The sequence below is a fragment of the Ammodytes marinus genome, assembly GCF_949987685.1.
Source record: "Ammodytes marinus genome assembly, chromosome: 3".
NCBI classification, from domain to species: domain Eukaryota; kingdom Metazoa; phylum Chordata; class Actinopteri; order Uranoscopiformes; family Ammodytidae; genus Ammodytes; species Ammodytes marinus.
Window position 1 is genome coordinate 7,863,146 of NC_137232.1, and position 21,400 is coordinate 7,884,545.

Below are 21,400 nucleotides of genomic sequence, written 5' to 3' on the forward strand. Positions count from 1 at the left end.
GAAGTTGGTGGTCTGTAATGTGAAACAAATCAAACATCTCTTAACTGCAAAGCTTCATGTTGCCTAAAGCTATAGAGCGTAATTTCTGTCGCCCCCATGAGGAATTCTGAGTAATTACAACAACTATCAGCGCATCTTCATGAAGTAAGCCTTATGCGATCGAGCATGGATTTTATGCCTTCTGCTGTTCATACAGGTTTTTTCTTAGCAGTAGAATCAAAAACTGAAACATACTATATCTTGGGCGCATCTTGGGATATTTCTGACCTCCCCTTGCCAGCCAAAATGTACACGCTGCCATATTGAGAAAAACAGAGCGAGTTTTGTGGCACAATATTGACACAAAGTTTATCAACTTTGTGTCAATATTTGGTGATCGCTTGAATATAACCGACATTGAGATATATGAAAATAAGCTACGCATTATTATCATTTAATTAGTTCCAAAACTGACCACGTGTTTTGAGGCCAAACCAATGTCCCCAAAGAAAATGCTGGACTGAACCCTAAAGCAAAAGAAACTGATCAATGAATGGATGGGATCAAAAAATGAAAGTGAGAGCTCAAATCTGTATTTTGTCGGAAATTGCTCAATCCTCTCCTTCCCTCTTTGCTGCTGCTATGTTAATGGGTAATCAGACATCAAATAAAGCAGCTGACTGCAGGTCAATAGAGACAGTCTCGCTGTGGTTTTTGTCACTCAAAGACACAAACGCCACTGATACAGAGTGCGGTCATGTACGTCAAGCACATACTGTGGATCCTAGTCTTCACATGTGTCAAGAAGGGTGAGCGTTTCCATTCTGTTTTGCACTTTCTGTTTATTTCGGTTATGATCAGGTCAGGCTTCTGCAGCAGATCCGCCATCATACACATGTGTTGTGTGCCCCTTATATGCATATAAAGATGCATGTTTATCACCAACTCTTTCCCTGGTTGTGCTCCAGTGTCCCTGCAGGATTACGAGTATGATGAAGAAGACTACAAGGACCAGCCGCCTGTGAACTGCTCAACAACAGAGAGAATCAAAGGTGGACATGTCTCCTACTCACAGGTCAGAAAAATGTGCTGTACATAGAAACAGCTATTTCATTTGTAAAATACAGTATGTGTTGGTATAGATAGATAGATAGATAGATAGATAGATAGATAGATAGATAGATAGATAGATAGATAGATAGATAGATAGATAGATAGATAGATAGATAGATAGATAGATAGATAGATAGATAGATAGATAGATAGATAGATAGATAGATGGATGGATGGATGGATGGATGGATGGATGGATGGATGGATGGATGGATGGATGGATGGATGGATGGATGGATGGATGGATGGATGGATGGATGGATGGATGGATGGATGGATGGATGGATGGATGGATGGATGGATGGATGGATGGATGGATGGATGGATGGATGGATGGATGGATGGGTGGGTGGATGGGTGGATGGATGGATGGGTGGATGGATATTACTATACAATATACAACACTATAAAACCTATGATACAGTAATCAACCAGCGAGGAATACGGGGACAGGAAATATGCAAAATGCAGGTTGGTAAAGAAATTATGTAAAATTATAGTTATCATGAAAAAAAACAATGTTAATTTAGTGTAAATCTTGCAAGTAAAAGTGGGGGCATTATTGAATTAGAAAGGTATTGTTCAGATCATGATTAAGAGGAAGTAGAAGGCTTGGAAAGTGAAACAAATCAAGAATATGTTTACTGGAAGTTTTCATGTTGCTTAATTTAGCTCCAAAAGTGTCCATGTGTTTCCTGTGCAGGGGGGGCTGGAGGGCAGTGTGCTGACCTATCACTGCGGCCTGGGGAGATACCCTCATCCAATCAGCTACAGGCTGTGCAGTGCTGATGGAGAATGGTCGCCCATGAGGTTAACCAATGGAAGACCGGTGTCACGGGCTACATGCAAAGGTAATGACTTGGTCGGTTGGTGCATTCAATCTCAAACTACGTAGGCTACATCAAAGGTTTCATAATCTCAATTGTCTCTGTGAATCTCTCCTCCTGTTTTCATCCTTCCCTTCTTTCCTGTATCCTCTCGTCCTCATCATCCATCCTCCTGTGTCCCTCCCAGACGTGTCCTGTCCGGGTCAGCTTCAGTTGGATCACGGTGACATCTGGCCCCGGGACCAGTGGCTGGGTGTGGGGGCCACACAGAGCTTCTCCTGCCAGGAAGGGTTCACCCTGTACGGGTCTGCCCAGAGGAACTGCACCCTCTCTGGAGAGTGGACTGGAAGCACTCCTGTCTGTGACAACCACGGTGAGGACGGACAATAAGGGACAAACCGTATGCATGAGAAAGCATACATCATGTGTTTGAGTATATAATGTTTTTCCATGGCTACAATATCCGCTGACATGAGGCAGAATCCAGTGCGTTACTTTTGTAACGTTTAGGTTTACACTGTAAAGAATAATTTAATGAATAAATACATTTGCTCTACGTCAAAACCAGCGAATATCTACTCACTGTCCACTACCTGTCGAAACTGTGTGTGCGCTGATGAAAGGCTCCGACCAGGCTCCATTAATGTGTATATATATAAAGGGAGTAGGACCAAGAATGTAGACAATTCTCCAACCCAGCCGTTGTGCATCATTTTAAAGTACTACATTCTATTTTGAACATTTCTATAAAAGCACACACACCAATCCTTTTATTTCTTTTTAAGAATTTACCATCTATATATATATTTTTTTAAATATACTGTTGCCCCTTGTCTTGAAATGCAGCTGATGACTGCAGTGACCCAGGGATCCCACCAGGGGCCCAGAGGTCAGCAGGTCGCTTCCAAACAGGAGAGAAGGTGACATACCGCTGTCAGGCCGGTCTGGACCTACTGGGCTCAGATGAGAGGCTTTGTCTGGAGAACAGGGAGTGGAGTGGCACAACACCACGCTGCCAAGGTGCAGAGAGATAGTTTTTTTATGCATGCAATACAATGTTTTGTCTCATACTTTGGGAGTCCATATTCACACCGGGGACACACATTAATGTTAAAAAACATGAAAGAGTGCATTTTGCATAGGTGACCATAAAGACCAAAGCAATAATGACTATTTTGATATAAACAACTAATCCTTGCTTTTCCCTGCACTGATAGTATTACCACGTGTGTACCTATACACAGTCAATGACAGGTCAAAGTACAATTTCAATTTGATGTAATCCACAAAAGTAGATTGCCATCGCTAAAGCAGAAAACTGAGTCAGACTTATTCAAAACAGTGCGTTACTTCAACTTTTCAAAAATATACTTTTTAGAGTGTAGGGGAGAGTGGCCTAAGTTGTGCATTTTGGAAGTTGTGCCACCCCTTGTTTCTAGAAAACCGTGGAAGAAATTGGAAATGTGACCACATATTTAAGAAGAGCCATCCATTTAACTCATCCTGTAAAGAAGGGAGACACAAGGAATAAGATATAAGCACATTTAAGCTCAAAAAACTGTGTTTTGCCTTTCAAAGTAAAATTTCCATGATCAAGGTTTTTTGATTATTGTGTCTGAACAATTATAGACAAGTTTGAAAACATTTGACACATGTTTTAGTGCTTTAGTATACTACACTTTGTGTCTATATAGTTAGCACGATGTCAGCCCTAAATTGCTGCATCATGCTTATTACCCAACATTCTGGGGATGGGGTGATTTGTGCCAGAAGGCCTAGGTGAGTTATAAGTAAATAAGTAAGTAAAATGCATTTATAAAAGCACATTTATGACAGTTTGCACTGTCCTAAGTGCTGTACATAGTGCATTCAGTAGGTAAACAATGAAGGTAAAATAACAATAACCAAAATAAAAGACGTAAAGCCCATACATCCACATAAACACAGATAGTAGTGCAGAGGTAAGATAGTTAATGGGGAGGAAACACCAGGGTGTACAGATGGGTTTTGAGCCTTGATTTAAAGGCAAAAATGTAGAGGGAATCACATTTGTCAGGTGGCAGTTGGTTCCACAAGCACGGAGCAACTAGTGCAAAGTAAATTTCTGAGAGTTGTGCCAGTGGCATGGCTGTATACGCTGGTCACCAAAAGAAAGTGATTGTCTACAGTAGCTCAGAAGAGAGTGACATCTCAATTCCACTTAACGACACCACTGATGAGAGTTCAGATGGCCAGAAAGATGATGATGGTGACTTTGTCATTGTGAGCTTTGCAGGTAAAACCATTAGATCTGCTAGGCCTTGTTTAAGAAAATTGTCTTTCAATCTTTGTCAACTAGTTACTTTAAATACACCTTAAATAAGTGATTGTCTAATGGATTTGTCTTGCATTACAGTTTATGAGATATATAGCAATGGCACAATTTACCCCATAGTATTCTCTCCAACCGCACACCGGGGGCAAGTTGTGCAACAAGACAACTTTTTTTCCGAAAGCTATATTTCTTCAACAGTTTATTCCAGGTCCAAAGTTTTTATCGCCAGGGATGCACAACACCCTGAAATATATGTACATATTTGAGTTGGAGACTTTACTGTCAAGGCCTTACTTTAAAGTCACTTTGAGTGAAAAGTTGCACAACTTAGGCCACTCTCCCCTACTATTATAAGCGTGAAACCTCCATGCTTTGTGCTTTCACTACAGGCCCGAATACCTTCGACTCCCCCAGCGTTGTGGCGGAATCCATGGCTGGGTCACTTGCAGGGATCATGGATGTATTCTCTGCAGACTCCAAAAAGAAAAGTGGGTGTATCTCCTATCTTTGTCTTCAACACATTGACATTTTAACAGTGTTGCAGCACAGACAACATTCTATTTAATGCCTGCCCTGCATATTAACTAACTATTAAATTGCAAATGGCTAAAGTCAACAGCAATATAAAATAAAAGGATTTTGCGCTTATGCGTGTGTAGCAAGGGTGTCCTTCCAGCGAACTTTTCGTGTGGCAGAAGGAAGTCGTATGAATGTCTACATACTACTGGACACATCTGGAAGTATCACAAAGGAACAGTTTGACACATCCAGGGACGCCACCATTGCTCTCATCAGAAAGGTGTGTGCCAATTGAAGTTACGTCATTCAGGCAGGAGACATACAGTAGGTGACAAACAGAATCTGTCTCTGTCTGTCAACCCGTCTCATTGGGTTTGAAACCTACACATCTTAATGTCCCTTTGTTCCCAGTTGGACAGCTACGAGGTACAGCTGAAGTTCCATGTGTTGTCGTTTGCCAGCGAGGCCAAAGACATTGTAAACATCAGAGACTCTGAGAGTGGCAGCATCGAGGACGTCATAGAGAATCTGATGCAGTTCGATTACCACAGTAGGACCCGCCTTGTTATTCCTTCATTCCCTTAATGGCCATGTGTTTTACATCTCCTGCTGTTTGATATCCTATAGTATAGCATGCTTGAATCAGTATAGTCCAGTACAAACCTGATACACCAGGGTGTTTCAAGACTTTTCCTTCATTATTTTCTATGACCTAATCTTGTGCATTTGTCATATGCAGGCCACGGGCGTAAGACGGGCACTAACCTCTACGCTGCTCTGTACCGCGTCAATGAGGAGATGGCCATCTTGAAGCAAAACAGCGCCACAAACCACTTTAATGAGGCGCAGAACATCATCGTCATAGAAACAGATGGTAAAGAACACAAGGAGGGTGGCACACATTGAAAAGGCATCTGTTGCGCTTGTTTTAGAGAGCTCTTATTTTAATATGGGAAAAAGGGAACTTAAGAAGAGCATTGACTGTAGGGTCCAGGCCTTCATTTGCTCTTCATGTCATTCTGTCTGCAGGTTTCTCCAACAGAGGCAACAAGCCTCAGTGTTCCCTGGCCCAAATCAGGGCCCTGCTGGGCTACGACAGCTCCTCCAGTGATCACACAGATGAGACAATGCTGGGTATCACGATTTAAAAGACATTTATATTTAAAGGTGCAATTAGCCACTTTAGAGAACAAAAGCACTTTTTGTAAAAAAAAAAAATCAGTGAATATCTCCTTACGATCCGCTACCTGTCTGTAATGTGAACTGTGGAAAAAAATTTGGTGTTTATGCACAACCTAAGCTCTGTAAAATAGTATGTTAGCAAAGGGTATGTAAACAAAGGGGGTTCACCATATCTAGTAAAATGCACGTTTACAGAGACATGGCTGTGTATTTATTTACACTGAATTTGTGTTTCAGTGATCAACCAGTATGGACAGGTGAAGAGGAAATATTCAGATTTTGCAAAAAAAGTATTGTCAACAAGCATTCTCCAGAATCGCTGACGCCACTATGATTGAAAAATATACATATCTTTGACTGTAAAAATGGAATATCATTTTTACAAGTATATTTTAATTAGTATATAATCGCTTGAAAAGTTTACCTTAGGTTCACAGGTGCATTTCCGGCAGACAAACTTAATGGCCTTTTACATGTTTTTTTTTATACAGTGATTATCTGCCGGCAATGCACCAGTTGGAAGACGAAGAAAAAGTATAAAATAAATAACTAATTACAGTATCTCACAAAAGTGAGTACACCCCTCACATTTCTTCTCATTTTTCTTTATATCTTTCCATGGGACAACACTGAATAAATTACACTTTGATACAATGTAAAGTAGTCAGTGTACAGCTTGTATAACAGTGTAAATTTACTGTCCCCTCAAAATAACTCGACACACAGCCATTAATGTCTAAACTGCTGGCAACAAAAGTGAGTACACCCCTTAGAAAAAATTTACAAATTGGGCCCAAAGTGTAAATATTTTGTGTGGCCACCATTATTTTCCAGCACTGCCTTAACCCTCTTGGGCATGTAGTTCACTAGAGCTTCACAGGTTGCAACTGGAACCCTCTTCCACCCATTTATGACAGCATCACAGAGCTGGTGGATATTAAAGACCTTGCGCTCCTCCACCTTCTGTTTGAGGATGCCCCAAAGATGCTCAATAGGGTTTAGGTCTGGAGACATGCTTGGCCAGGCCATAACCTTTACCCTCAGCTTTTTTAGCAAGCCACTGGTCGTCTTGGAGGTGTGTTTGGGGTAGTTATCATGTTGCAATACCACCCTGCGGCCCAGTTTACGAAGGTTGAGTGCACGTGGTCAGCGTCGTACACAGAGGTTGGCTTTGGAAAATAGACGTATGAGTGCTGCCAGCATTGCTGAAGGGCTTGAAGGGGTGGGGGGTCAACATGTCAGTGCTCAGACCATACGCCGCACTCTGCATCATACTGGTCTGCATGGCTGTCATCCCAGAAGGAAGCCTATTCTAAAGATGATGCAAAAGAAACCCCACAAAAAGTTTGCTGAAGACAAACAGACTACGGACATGGATTACTGCAACCATGTCCTGTGGTCTGATGAGACCAAAATACATTTATTTGGTTCAGATGGTGTTAAGAGTGTGGAGCGGCAACCAGGTGAGGAGTACAAAGACAAGTGTGTCTTGCCTAGAGTCAAGCATGGTGGTTGGAGTGTCATGGTCTGGGGCTGCATGAGTGCTGCCAGCACTGGGGATCTACAGTTCATTGAATTCTAACATGTATTGTGACATACTGAAGCAGAGCATGATCCCCTCCCTTCATAAACTGGGCCGCAGGGCAGTACTGCAACATGATAACGACCCCAAACACCCCTCCGAACGACCACTGGCTTGCTAAAGAAGCTGAGGGTAAAGGTTATGGACTGGTCAAGCATGTCTCCAGTCTTAAACCCTATTGAGCATCTTTGGGGCATCCTCAAACGGGAGATGGAGGAGCGCAAGGACTCTAATATCCACCAGCTTCTTGATGTCGTCATGAATGGGTAGAAGAGGGTTCCAGTTGCAACCTGTGAAGCTCTAGTGAACTACATGCCCAAGAGGGTTAAGGCAGTGCTAGAAAATAATGATGGCAAAACAAAATATTGACACTTTGGGCCCAATTTGGACATTTTTTCTTAGGGGTGTACTCACTTTTGTTGCCAACAGTTTAGACATTAATGGCTGTGTGTCGAGTTATTTTGAGGGGACAGTAAATTTACACTGTTATACAAGCTGTACACTGACTACTTGACATTGTATCAAAGTGTCATTTATTCAGTGTTGTCGCATGGAAAGATATAATGAAATATTTGAAGAAATGTTAGGGGTGTACTCACTTTTGTGAGATACTGTACATCTCCACCTCATCACTTGCTATTGTAGAAATACTTGTTACTTAGTGTACTTTAATCAAAACGACAAGCAATCATAAATACAGAACAATGGTTATTTAAGTGTGTGTTGACATAGTTGTCTATGTATGCAGCAGAAGTGCATTTGTTTGTTTTTTCAGATGTCTATGTATTTGGTATTGGAGAGGAAGTTAACAAAGAACAGCTGAACGCATTAGCCTCAAAGAAGCGTGGTGAGAAACACGTCTTTGTCCTGAAAGACTACCAAACACTGGGAGAGGTGTTCAACAGCATCATTAGTAAGTACTGAGGAATTTGATATAAACTCTAAGTCATAAAACCCAGTGTGTGTGTTTTTAAAATGTATTATCAGCTGTCAAATTGTCCACAGAAATGTTGCTTTTGAGATTACAAATTACTTTGAATAAAAATATGTATGTTTTAGGATGGCAGATAGTCAAATCAAATGTTTCAAATTTCAAATTTGAGAATACAATGTTGCTGGATATCTGGTGGTTTATATTCATGTTTCATAACACAGGTGACGAGAGTGTGACGATGTGTGGGGTGGCTCAGGAAGACATCTTCATGAAACCTCGTGAGCAGAAACTCGTCTACAACAAACCCTGGCACGTCACTTTGGCAAAGGTGAGAGATTTATTGTATGGTGAAGTCACTCACTAAGATGAAAATGGAGACCTCCACCCACCCACCCCCAAAAAGACAATCTGTTATATATTATGGAATATGGAACATCACTCTATCTATGTCCTCCTTTATAGGGTTGTTGTGGATCCATTGTGAGCCAGAACTGGGTGCTGACAGCTGCTCACTGCTTTGCCAGAGCAAGCGAAGACAGAGTCGGGGAGCTTGGGTTCATAAAATATGGTGGTCAGTATATGGGGAAATATTTCAGACACTTAGACTGATAACCGTCTTGATGACTTCACATGGTTTATGTTGAAATAACACGAAGCCTCTTCCTAGGCGAGGGCAAGGGCTCTGGCTCGGTGGTCCCCACTAAAGTGATCATGCATCCCAAGTACAACACCAATGCACTCAAACACATCAATGTCTCTGAGTTCTACGACTACGATGTTGCTCTGGTCCAGCTGAACAACAGTATCCCGCTCACCTGGAGGGCCAGGTAAGAATGATGGGTTACAATCTAACATCTAACATAAGATTACATTAAAAGGCACATGTATTAAGTTTTGTCACAAAAAAGGTGTTTGTGACGGTGTATGGGCAGTTTCTTAATTTCCACTAATGTTTAGCTTTAAAAAAAGGGAAAAGGAATGTATAATTAAATGAAATAATGCCCCTGCATGTGTACGCCATACGACAGACCTATCTGCTTGCCGTGTACCGTGCCAGCCAGCCGAGCCATGAAGAGAGTCAACTCTACCTGTCAGCAGCACAGTGCGTGACCTTTTGACCTTTACACTCTGCTTCAACGCTGTTCCAGTAAAAATAAAAAAATAAATTAAATGTCAACAAAGACTAGACACGCTCATAAATTCCCCACGTATTCTCAGCAAACTGTATGTGTGCACACAGGGGAGGAACTTCTACCACACAGTCAACCTTCTGCCTTTTTCATCACTCGAAAGAATTCCGAACGTAAAGAAACACACATTCACACAGGGAGTGAGGTGAGTGACAGTCGATGGGAATTTTCAGAAGACGCAAATAATGTGGAGGAGGAATGATCTGTGTTATTATAAGAGAGTGTTAAACTGTAACTTCTAATAACTGTAACCAATGTTTGCTGTCTGCAGAGGCCTAGCTGTGTGGAGAAGGCCAGGCAAACACTCAAGGAGCCCACCAACGTGACTTTGGATGAGTATGTGACTGATAGATTCCTCTGTACAGGGGGATCAGCAGGATACCAGGACGCCATCTCCTGCCAAGGTCTGGACTCACTGTTACATAAGCCACGATAGTTTGATGAACATGTGTCCACTTAAAGAAATAGTTCAATAATCTTTATATTTAGCTTGTTGCCTCACTACATGGTCCTGGGTGCTTGTTGTGACTTGTATTTTGTAGTATTTTTTTTTTTGCACTTGGTCATTTTAGAATCAATTACATCCTGGAAAGAAACCGTTACGTGATGTTGTAAAGTTTATGTTCTGACAGGCTAACGCTCCCTATTGACTACCAGTATATGAACTAAGCTAACTAGCGATGAGCTACATTTTCCAATTTCTTCTTCTAAAATACGAAAGAGCACAGTTACAGGAATGGTTTTATCACCTTGTCAGTAACACGTTGCCTTTTTTTTTTTAATAGGGGACTCTGGAGGATCCCTGTTTCTCCAAAAAAGAAAGCGCTATTTTCAGGTGAGTTAGTGTTCCCCTTAAAAAAAAAAAGCTTTATTACACAAAGTGCACTCAGCATCACACATACGCACACATCTACTGCTTTCATCACCAGGTGGGAGTTTTGAGCTGGGGCACCACGGACGTATGCAAATCACCCAAATCATCAGCTCTGACCCAGGACAGCCCGCCTCCCGATGCCAGAGACTTCCACATCGACCTGTTCAAGATCATGCCCTGGCTGAAACAGCACCTGGGCAAAGATATCCAGTTCCTGCCCGATATCGAGTGAGAACGTCCATAATCATCGATCATCTGAAAAGCACTTGGATTAAGCCACATTAACTCAATGCTGAATCCATAATCTTTCCACAGCTTTATTGTCTAATGGAATACCATTGATTCCCTTTGCTAAAGGAAGACATTTTATTAACAAATCAAAACGCAACATAAAAAACATGATTCTTCTTGCTTTCACACTGCATTCATTCTAAACTCAAATTGTATAAAACATGCATTATCAGCTCCTCAGGCACATACACCTTTAATGAAAATAAATCTGTGCTTTCAAATGGATATATTGAATTGCTGGTTAAAACAATGCTTAAAAGGAAAGGACCTGATTCAGGGGTACACTTCTAGTTAACACCACTGGTCTTAGTGTGAGGTCATAAGCCATACAGTATTGCATATTTGCTGGAACTCACGAGCACTGTCTGCAACAAACAGGCCACTTTTGAACTAAAAAACATGTTGGGGTCTACTGACTATCTCTGTTTACATTGAACTTCTGCATCACTCGTGGGCTATCATTGCTTTTTCTTTGCTGGTGAGAAAAGTCAAAAAGCCCATCAGAGCTGTCCAATCAGCCCTCAGAAAACTGCCAGAACAGGATTTCAGATTGGATGTCTTTGAAGGTGGGGACAAAGTGGATTTGGAGGATCTCTGAGAATCCTTCAGAGAGAGCAGGGGCCACAAAGTGTTTCCTGTTACGAGAAAGGGGACAGATGAGAGAGAGAGAGAGAGAGAGAGAGAGAGAGAGAGAGAGAGAGAGAGAGAGAGAGAGAGAGAGAGAGAGAGAGAGAGAGAGAGAGAGAGAGAGAGAGAGAGAGAGAGAGAGAGAGAGAGAGAGAGAGAGAGAGAGAGAGAGAGAGAGAGAGAGAGAGAGAGAGGGTTTTTATTACCAGACAAAGATAACATTTTTAAATTAAAACAAAATTTAAATACAAAACATATGTGAAGTACATTTAGCTGCATATCATTAAGCGATATGTGCATATGTTGGGGCTTTTATATTTAACTGCTAAAAGCGTAGAAGAGACGACAAAAGGATAATCTTTCTTACTTGTAACTGTGGAAAATCATGTCATTGACCTTGGCGTGTTTGGTGACTGATGGAGCCATCTCACGGAACTAGAAACAACAAGAATGCATCGTTAAAAAAAATTTAAAATAAAAAAACTCACCAGACTGGATCAAAGAAAACAAAGAGGAGAGAGTCACAGTGTGAACAGGTGAAGTCATTACTCTGTTGTTGTGTTTGGCTTGCTCCAGAGAAGCTGAGAAGTGAAAACAGCGACAGGGCACTCCCGCGGCTTTGGCCACGTCCACGTATCTAAAGAAATACAGAAAAACATTGCTTAGAAGTTACACAAAAGTAGAAGAAAATAAATGCACATGCATCCGTGGGAGTATATTCACAAATCATCATAAATTAAGACAATGACATGACAACTATCAAACATGGTTGTTATTTGATTTAGAATCTCTTCTTTTACTTTTGTGGCATCTGTGTTTGCAGAAGACAGAAGGGATACATCTATTTACTGCAATAAATACAGTGACCACCAGGCTAGAAAGCATGTGGTGCATGAAAGCTGCTTTTATCAAACAAGACATATAGGCGAGTTGTATTAACTACCAAACCATTTTAATTGTGGTTACCCCAGTCAGAATGGATTGGAGGATTCATAAAAAAAATTCCACTCTTAAGTGATATCATGATTGTGCTCTTGGATCATTTTTGAATGAACTGACCAAAATATAAAGCTTAAGCTCTCTATTATACTGAGCTAATCGATCGCAGTGAGCGAGAGTCAATTTTGTCGTTTTCAGTTACAGTGTGATTCTTGGTACATTGGTACTTCGCCAAAGTCCTAACAACACGCTAAGCAAACACACATCAGAGCTTGTGGTAACTAAACATATCCACCCTGCCTGCAAATAGACTAATTCATTTTTGCGTGAGGTGGATATCCAGTATACAGTGTGTATACTAAAACATGCATTGACACACACACAAATAAATGCACCTACACACTCGGCAGGTTCTCATGCACTTCAGCTTTACCGTTTGCGAGACTCCAGGTCTGGGTTGGTGTTGTCCACGGCGACGCTGCGACCCTCTTTCAGAGAGCGCTCACACTCCGACACACACTTCTGCCATGACCCCAGTGTGTCCTGACACAAAACAAAACAAAACACAACACAGAAAGGTCAGGAAGACTTTCAAGAAAACAGCACAATAATATAGGGGCTCCAATAGCAATTATCTTCATCATTTTGGTGGGCTATAATCTACATTACAATACAACTATTTTTAAGACAACAATGCACGTACAGTATACACTAAATAAAAAAGCAGTGTTGCAAACATCAAAGTAGACTTTACTTTTTATTAACTTTTTTTGACAGTCTATACTAGGTCATTCTGAAGATGTTTGTTTGTTGACAAATCACTTTTGTCAAAAAAGTGAATATCTCCTCCTCACAACCTGCTACCTGTCCGTACTGTGTGGGTGCTGCGAATACACAGCCTAGGCTCTGTAAACTGGTATGTTAACAAAAGGGAATGTACACTAAAATGGCCTGTTTTGTTTAAAAAAATGATTAGCCAACAAACATTCTCCAGAGTGACCTAGTATGCCTTTTAACATTTTGTTGTAGATAAAAACCAAATGTTTTTGGTGTTGTTGTATGAGCCTCTATATCCATTCAAAGTCACTCACCCTGTTGACGTACACGTAGCCTTTTGGAACGACGTGGGTGTGGAAGAAGCTGGATTTACCCGCTATGGGAGAAAGGGAGGGGGGGGACAAGATGAGAATGGTGTGGTTGGGAGAGGTTGATTTTTTTTTTATATAGCGCCCAATGTCCCTTACATGCAGGGAAACCCACGGCAACAATGACTTGTGTCTGGCTGGAGGTGAGGGAGGCAGACGGCGGGTCGTACAGCCTTGCAGTGCAGTCAATCTTCCTCTACAAGTTCAGATGGATAAACACATTTACAAAGATACTGACACAGATAAAACCCATATAGGATTTCTCATACGTACTGTAGATATAAAAGAACGCAGGACACATTCAGTTTATTGTACTTACTGGGTCAAATTTAGGCAGACTGTAGGGGGCGCTCTTCCAGCCCAGGAAGAACTCCTCTGGGGTATGGAACTGCAAGCCAATGTTCAGAGCAAACTACAAACACAAGAAGGAGGGGTTTCTGTGCACCTTTTCCCCAGTAAGGCATAAAGACACATTGAGTCATACTAAAGAACTATAGTGTTTAGATTAAGGATGACATATGAGAACAATACTTTTAAAGTCAACAGACACATCAAGTTAAGTCAGGACGAGGAGGAGTTGTTAAAAGTGGAAAAACAAAATGAACCGGAATATAAGGGGCCACTCACACTAGGGCCGCGGCCCCGTGCCAAAGCTTATTAGCATACTAAAGTCTAGAACGTTTGGCCTAGTGTGACCACGCCAACCGTATTCCAGCACGGAACAGCCCCTTGGCCACGGCCACCTGGGAGAGGTGTGCCGTGGCCAAAGTACAGATGCTAATGAGATGACACGCGCACAAGCAAGCGCACAGGCGGTGTTCCTGACGTGAATTTATTAAGGATGCATTGTCCGTTAACGTCCGCTGCCTTACTAGTCGGCACCAGAATTGCCCAACACTTGGACTTGTAGCTATAATGTGTGAGAATTAACGTGTGTGTAAGCCTAGGTGTGGGCTAATAAAAGAGGGAGAGAGCTAATTAGGTCGGCTCAGAAAGCACAGCAAAAAGGTTTTCGTGTTTACTCACGTTCGTCAGATGATTTTTTTTCTTTTTCCTCCCGTCAGCTGTCATAACTGCATTTACGCATGGCGGTGGAGACGCACCCAAAACAACACACCGCGGCCCGGTGATAAGGAAACAGTATAGCCTACACTAAGGTTTAACAAGAAACTTTATAAAGACATTTAAAAAACGATCTCTGCCCATACAAAAAGTTCTGACTTGGATTTGATGGAGCAATCGATGTGTACAAAACCATCCGGATACATATGGTCTGATGACGGGCCGTTATATTAATAATAAACAGCGTGCTGCACAAATATGAGACTGTCCACCGCGACCTATTACGTCAAGGCTACATTTAAAAAAAACAATAGCTTAAGGATTCTCGTTGCTCTAATGTGGAAGTGGAATATTTGATGCAAATTTGGCCGGATGAAAATATTCACAAACAGTCGTATAGCCTACAAGTAGACTAAGCTCCAAATCCTAAACGCGCACGGTGACGTAGGCAAGGTGCAAGTGTGCCCAGGCCACGAGCAGTGTGAGCACGGGCCTGCGGGGAGAGTGGGGAGGGGTGGGGGGAATCGTGCTGAATCGTGCTGAGCACGGAACAGGCAAACGGCACTAGTGTGAGTGCGCCCTAAATGTCAAGTCTTACCACCCGGTCACTGCAGGAGAAGTCCTTCTTCTTCTTGCCTGGAGCCCAGTTCTCCGGCCTGCCTGCAGCATCTGTGCACAGTGCGTCAGAAGCTCAGAGTTGTGTGTGTGTGTGTGTGTGTGTGCGTGTGTGTGTCTGCATGTATGCACGCTCTCTGGAGCTTTTCAGAATCACAATCAGAATCAGTTTATTGTCACTACCATAATACACACTTGACATGATTGAAGCGAATTATCGTCACATATAAACAGACGCATAATTGAAATGGACAAAGACATTTTTAATATAAAGACATTATAATTTCATAAAAGGAGCAGCAACCTGTAGGTACGTGTGTGGCATGTTAATTGCTATGGCAACCCCCCCAACTTGAATCCCTAGTCTCACTCACCTCCGACATAATAACTTTGCGCCTTGTCGACAGTCACACCATCATTTGCCTGGAGCAGGAAGCACACGTGAAAAAGACATTTATTAAAAAACAGAGAAATACTTTATTTGAACACCGTGGAAAAAAATAAACAGCAAACAATGTTGTGATGACTCATTAAAAGGGTGTCGCCTATGACTCAGCTGTGTTACTGTATATCATGTGATGCTTTGTGCAGTCTTTGTCTCTGTACAAACAGTGCATTGTGAGGCGTGGTCGTTTAAACCATATGGGTGTGCGACGTGTGTGTGTCCACTTTACCGTCTCACACAAGTGATTCCACATCCCCATCACTGGTTTCCTGTAGATACCGGGACCGGCTGCTACAAACACCTGAGACACACACACACACAAGAACGGGGTTGAGGATTTCAGCTTTATTCTACCATAGTTAAAAGGTGCTCCGAGGAACTTTCAGTTTGTATGAATTAATCCGTGCACCCCCTTTGGACAAAAGCGGAAGTGTTTTTATTACGCAAGCTGTTGTTCCTGGGTGAGGGTAGCCATGACAAAGGCATTAAGAAATACTATATAGAAACAGCATTCTTTGCACGGATGGTCTTGTTCGCTGTTACATGTCATATATGATCAGAGGAAAAATTTGACTTTCGGAAATATTAAAAAGTTCCTCTTAGCAACTTTCAGATAGAGAAAAAAGACGTCAACCTATTAGACCATGACTGACCTGCACAGGGAGCTGCAGCTTGGTGAGGATGTCCTCCACTTTAGACTTGAACTCTTCCGGTCTCAGTTTGCCTCTAGCGATCCCCATCTGGTTGGTGAAAAACACCACCTGTAGGAAGAGAGAACAAGGAAACCCAGTGACATATTGTTTTTAGACTTATATCCTCCAAAACTTAACAAAATATCATCAACAACTAGTTACGCTTTGATCCTTCCTCACCTTGTATCCTTTCTTGAGCAGGTCGGTAAGCCTGGGCTTAATCTCGGGAAACAGAATCCTGTTATCGGAAAAATAACAATGGCAGAATAATATTAGTACAAATATCTAAAATAAAATAACCCATATAAGCCACAGACCTTTCTTTGCAATAGCGAAAGGATATAAAAAAAAAGGGGGAAGTTGAGGAGTGAGGTCATACCTCCAGTCATCTGGTGAGGTGGGGAAGACTTTTCCAGACTTGGTGGTGATGATGCAGCCGTCTATGTCGAACCCAGCAATCTGGAGAACAGCAAGAGGAGGACAGGTTCGGAGGATTAAACACAATGGATGCGTGGTCTCATCAGAAATCATGGAAAGTTATGCGTTGTCCGTGTCAACCCCTACACGTAACTTTTGTGTTTATATGTACGTAAAGCTGCTGCATTACCAAGACCGAAAGAGAGATTTACTTTTAACACTTCTGTTCACTTCCTGTGACTGGACATGACGCCCCCACCAAAAACTCAACAACTGAAATGAAAGCTGCAACCGCATATTGAACTAATCTTACTAATCAAGCGGTTCGGGATGGCTTTTTTGAAACCATAAAAAACTGACAACTGTACCTTTAAAAATATATGCAATTAATACATATTTTAATATGAGGCCTAAATTAAAATCCATTTAACCAGACGATTTCATTCAATATGATCGAGTGGCAAAAATCAGGAGGCCCCCCCAACACTGAATTCAGACAGGATGATTTTACATTGAACCAGTTCCCACCTTGTTACTCCCTTTGACACCAGCTGCAGTGTAAAGCATCATGTTGCCTATCTGCTGCCAGCTGCTCTTCGGACAGCCCATGGGAGAGGACAACGATGATGAAGGCTGTGTGCTGTTGCTTCTCTCGTTCAAGGATCTCTCCGCCAACTCCTGCAGCTGCCTGAGCTTCTCCTCTGCCAGTCTCTCCTCCTCATCCTCCTCTTGTTCTTTCTCCTCCATCCTCCGTCTGTCCGGGGCCTCCTCCTCTCTTCTTTGACGCTTCACCTCCGGATGCCCCCTCTCTGGGCTCAGCCGTCTTTTTGTGGGCTAAACAGAAAATACATAAATAAATAATTAAATACAGCCACTCATTTTTAAGTTGTTTGACTTCCCTCTTCTCTTGACGTTTTGTCGTAGTTGTTAAGTGACAGGTAGGGCTGGGTTCTCTTAAAAAAGTTTTGATACAGATCCCTTGACTTAAAAACAGGAACGATACTTTTTTCCAATTTTATGAAATCTGTTTTGGCAATATCACATTGCATATGATGATAAAACGGAAAAGTTTAGTTTAATTTTTTCAGTTCCTTGGCAATTCTTTTCACATAACACCAAGAAATTGAACTTTCAATAAGCTGACGTCTAACTAAATGCTTTCATATTACCACAAATGCCTTATTTCCAGAGCCACTGCAGCTCCAAGAAAATACACGAGCAAAGAGGAACAACATATAAACAATACAATGAATCAGTGTGCAAAATGAAAAGGCGACACTCAGTATTTGAGGCTCACTGATGCATACTGTGTAACCCATGTCGGAATGGTGTTGTTATGTTGTAACCTTATGCACGTTTCCTGGATGACTCAACACAGCCAATCACCAGCACTTTTAGATCTTGGCACATCAAGCATGCTGCATTCTTATTGGCTCACTGAGGTTGTTGAGATTAACCCCTTGGGTGTCAAAATCTGGTATTAAACCACAAGAATGTTTTCTATTTCTACCATGGTATGGAGGCATTTGGCACGGACAGTGCCAAAAAAATATTAAAACGTTGATACCCAGCCCTAGTTACAGGAATAAGACAAATGTAAAATACATGAAATAGTACATCATATACATTTCAGCACAGTGACCAAACAGTCCCACCTTCATGGAAGAGGTGGAAAAGAAATCCGTTATACTGCGCTTGGGATTTGGACTGGACTGTGCCTCTTGTTCATTCCCACTTCTTGCTCCTCTCGTCTTATCCGTGGCTTTAAGTCCTTTCTGCGCAGCGCCGGACGCTTTCCCGTTTGAGCTCAGGGAGAAGTGCAGTTTAAATGGGTGGTTGTGGTCGACCAGGTAAAGGGTGCCCCCCTGGGTGAGTCTACCAGACTGGCCCCGGCCTAGCTTATCACCTTCCAGGAAACTAGGGTTGGGACCCAGCTGTGGAAGAGAAAAACAGGGCATGTATGGACATTGGACTCATTTACACACTTTATGAGTTTAAAATACAGTGTAAGATAACCAGCGTTGGCCAATGCCGTACAGATAAAGAAGTGCTGTCATGTCAAGTTTTCAGACATAATGACATATCAGAGGTTTTGGTTGTGTGATCACATGTTCACACGGAGACCTAATGAATGGTGTTTGTTTTCATACCTGAGTAACAATCACATCCTGGTCGGCATAGCAAGCCACCGCCTTCACTGAAAGAGACACACACGGATTGTCACCATCATGTGTACTCAGAGACACACCCACGCATACACACAAAACACATGTATATTTAGAGCTCAAACGATTAGTTGGCTAATCTTCAACAAATGTGATATTAATCTAAAAATGTTTGTCACTTTTTAAACAGTATGTACTGCAATAAAACCCAGCTTTGGCTAGTCTGTTTTCTGACATTTTTCAGACTAGATGACTAATCCAGAACATTCTCATTATAAATCAATGATATAGTTTTACTTTACTTTTCTGTCTAGATGTCTAGCCTACCCCTAATCTCGCACTCCTCCTAATTCTGTCATCTATATTATGAAGACTTAGAGTTGGTTTCCATTCCTTATCACCGACCTAACACAGTTAAATAGGTCTCTCAGTATGTGAAAAGTGAGAACTGTGCAGGTGTGGGGCTATAACAAAATAAGTTGACCCCGTGCTGTGTGGAAATCTTGGTGGAATTCCCAAGTCCCAGCACTCCCAGCAACTTTAAAATACATTCCTCATATCCTGCCAAACACTGACCCAAATCTACCGTGCCTCGCATGTTAAAATTGGAACTAGTTAGCCTACTTGAAACTTTAGGGCTAATAGAGAATGAGACATTTAGCTGGCAATTGGCAAACTACAATGGGTCTCGAGCTAAAAAAAAAAAAAATCAATGTATACATCGAACTCTCCCTCACCCTGGTGCCTGGAGCATTTCTTGTCGGTGACCCCGGTGTCCGGACCCCGGCCCAAAATCACAGCTCGTCCGTCCTCCAGAGGGACACGAGCCCCGGAGGCGCTGACCAGAGAACACGACATGCGAGCTTGTTGCGACCGTTGCGACCACCGCCACACCGCTTCACTCTGTTCTCGGCTCTATGGTGCGCTTGTGAACGACTCGTTGCAAAGAAATACGCACCGAATCACAGAAATCAAACACGTATCGCACTGCTGTGACTGCTTGTGTTTTACGTATGCAATTTTACTGTTTTAGCCCCATTTAGGCTGTTTTAGTTTCTGAGTTGTTTCTTGAACAAGAAACCGGAGGGGGATTGTTTCGCCATGCACCCGCGGTCCATCAGGAAAATACGCTCGTTTGGAAACATGGTCCGCTTAAAGTTTCCGCTTGTGACTTCACCTATTCGGGTTCCCATAAATAGTTCAATGTAGCTACACATGACTTGTTCTCTAGTGTAATGTCTCGGGAAGGTCAGGTCTGCACTCATTTTTTTTTAAATATTATTTAAATTTACCTAGGTAAGACAAGTGTATAACACAATTCAGACACAATGCAATTTAAAGTGTTTTGCAGAGGCATCCAATTCATCATGATTAGACGTTAGAAATGGCATTTTTGAGAAAATAAAAACTAAGAACAAATTGACAGAAACGTATTCCTCACGCACTGATCGCAGTTTTAAGACGGGTTTTACTCAATCTCACATCACTAGAAATATTTGATAGCCTATCTCATGCACTGATTGCATTTAACAGACAATAAAAATGAGCAAATACAAAATTAATAGGCCTACAAAAAAATGAATTAATTAATGAAAAAAATTATTTGATCGACAGGAAGCCAGTGTAAAGACTTCATAACTGGGGTGATGTGATCCACTTTTTTGGTCCTAGTGAGGACCATAGATAGTAAATAATAGGTGAGGACTCAAGCAGCAGGATTCAGAATTAGCTGAAGCTTTTATTTTCTGATTTATGTTTTAGGAAGGCAAAGGCCTGCAAAGACACTGTTACTGTAGTCAAGACTACTAAGGATACATGCATGGACAAGTTTTTCTAAATCCTGCTGAGACATTAGCACTTTTATTCTTGATATGTTTGGTTGATAAGGTGGTTGTAGGCTGACTTACAATTGATTTAATGTGTTTTTTTATATTGAGGTCTGAGTCTATGACCACACCAAGATTTCTGGCTTGGTGTGTCGTTTCTAACATAACAGATTTAAGCTGGACGTTGACTTTTAATTGTTCATTTTTGGCACCAAAGACAATAACTTCAGCTTTCTCGTTGTTTAATTTAAGAAAAATCTGGCACATTCAATCATTGATTTGTTCAATACACTTACCCAGTGTTTGTATCTGCCTATAGTCTTCTGGTGATATGGTTATGTAAATGTGTGTGTCGTCTGCATAAGTATGATAACATATTGTTCTTTTTCATAATCTGAGCTAGCGGGAGCATTGTAGATGTTAAATTTAAGAGGCCCCAGAATGGAACCTTGGGGAACCCCGCATGCAATATTTATTCGCTCAGATGTGAAATTGCCTATAGTAGTCTCTATAACATTCAAACCAGTTTAGTACAGTGCCAGAAAGTCCCACCCAGTTTGCAAGTCGGTTTAGTAATATGTTGTGGTCAACTTTGTTGAACGCAGCACTGAGATCCGATAAAATGAGGACTGAGCTTTTGCCACTATCTGTGTTTAAGTCGA

At 41.7% G+C, this 21,400-nt stretch overlaps 2 protein-coding genes across 3 annotated transcripts; one reads left to right on the plus strand and one right to left on the minus strand.

Moving 5' to 3' along the window:
• Positions 1-651: 651 nt before the first annotated feature.
• Positions 652-10,746, plus strand: LOC307271291 (complement factor B; the record flags this gene model as incomplete). The annotated part of the gene is made up of 19 exons (XM_080053700.1): positions 652-788; positions 948-1,054; positions 1,796-1,943; positions 2,107-2,292; positions 2,766-2,939; positions 4,623-4,721; positions 4,893-5,032; positions 5,164-5,302; positions 5,492-5,626; positions 5,782-5,886; positions 8,292-8,429; positions 8,672-8,778; positions 8,913-9,018; positions 9,118-9,277; positions 9,479-9,552; positions 9,691-9,785; positions 9,912-10,044; positions 10,426-10,475; positions 10,570-10,746. Exons 1-19 carry the CDS (start codon positions 737-739, stop codon positions 10,744-10,746), a joined length of 2,325 nt encoding a protein of 774 aa, XP_079909826.1. The 5' UTR covers positions 652-736.
• A 184-nt stretch (positions 10,747-10,930) lies between these two features.
• Positions 10,931-20,016, minus strand: pnkp (polynucleotide kinase 3'-phosphatase). Of its 2 annotated transcripts, none has more exons than XM_080054124.1 (17): positions 19,650-20,016; positions 18,898-18,944; positions 18,403-18,681; positions 17,276-17,581; positions 16,710-16,789; positions 16,511-16,568; positions 16,292-16,399; positions 15,868-15,939; positions 15,568-15,616; positions 15,177-15,247; positions 13,836-13,928; positions 13,616-13,712; positions 13,463-13,524; positions 12,805-12,914; positions 11,982-12,069; positions 11,800-11,867; positions 10,931-11,440 (listed from the first exon to the last, which is right to left on the minus strand). In XM_080054124.1, the coding sequence occupies exons 1-17, from the start codon at positions 19,768-19,770 to the stop codon at positions 11,320-11,322; spliced, it is 1,830 nt and encodes a 609-aa protein (XP_079910250.1). In that variant the 5' UTR covers positions 19,771-20,016; the 3' UTR covers positions 10,931-11,319. The 2 variants fall into 2 exon arrangements, with proteins under 2 accessions (XP_079910250.1, XP_079910249.1); XM_080054123.1 differs by having other exon boundaries at positions 11,958-12,069.
• Positions 20,017-21,400: the final 1,384 nt, after the last annotated feature.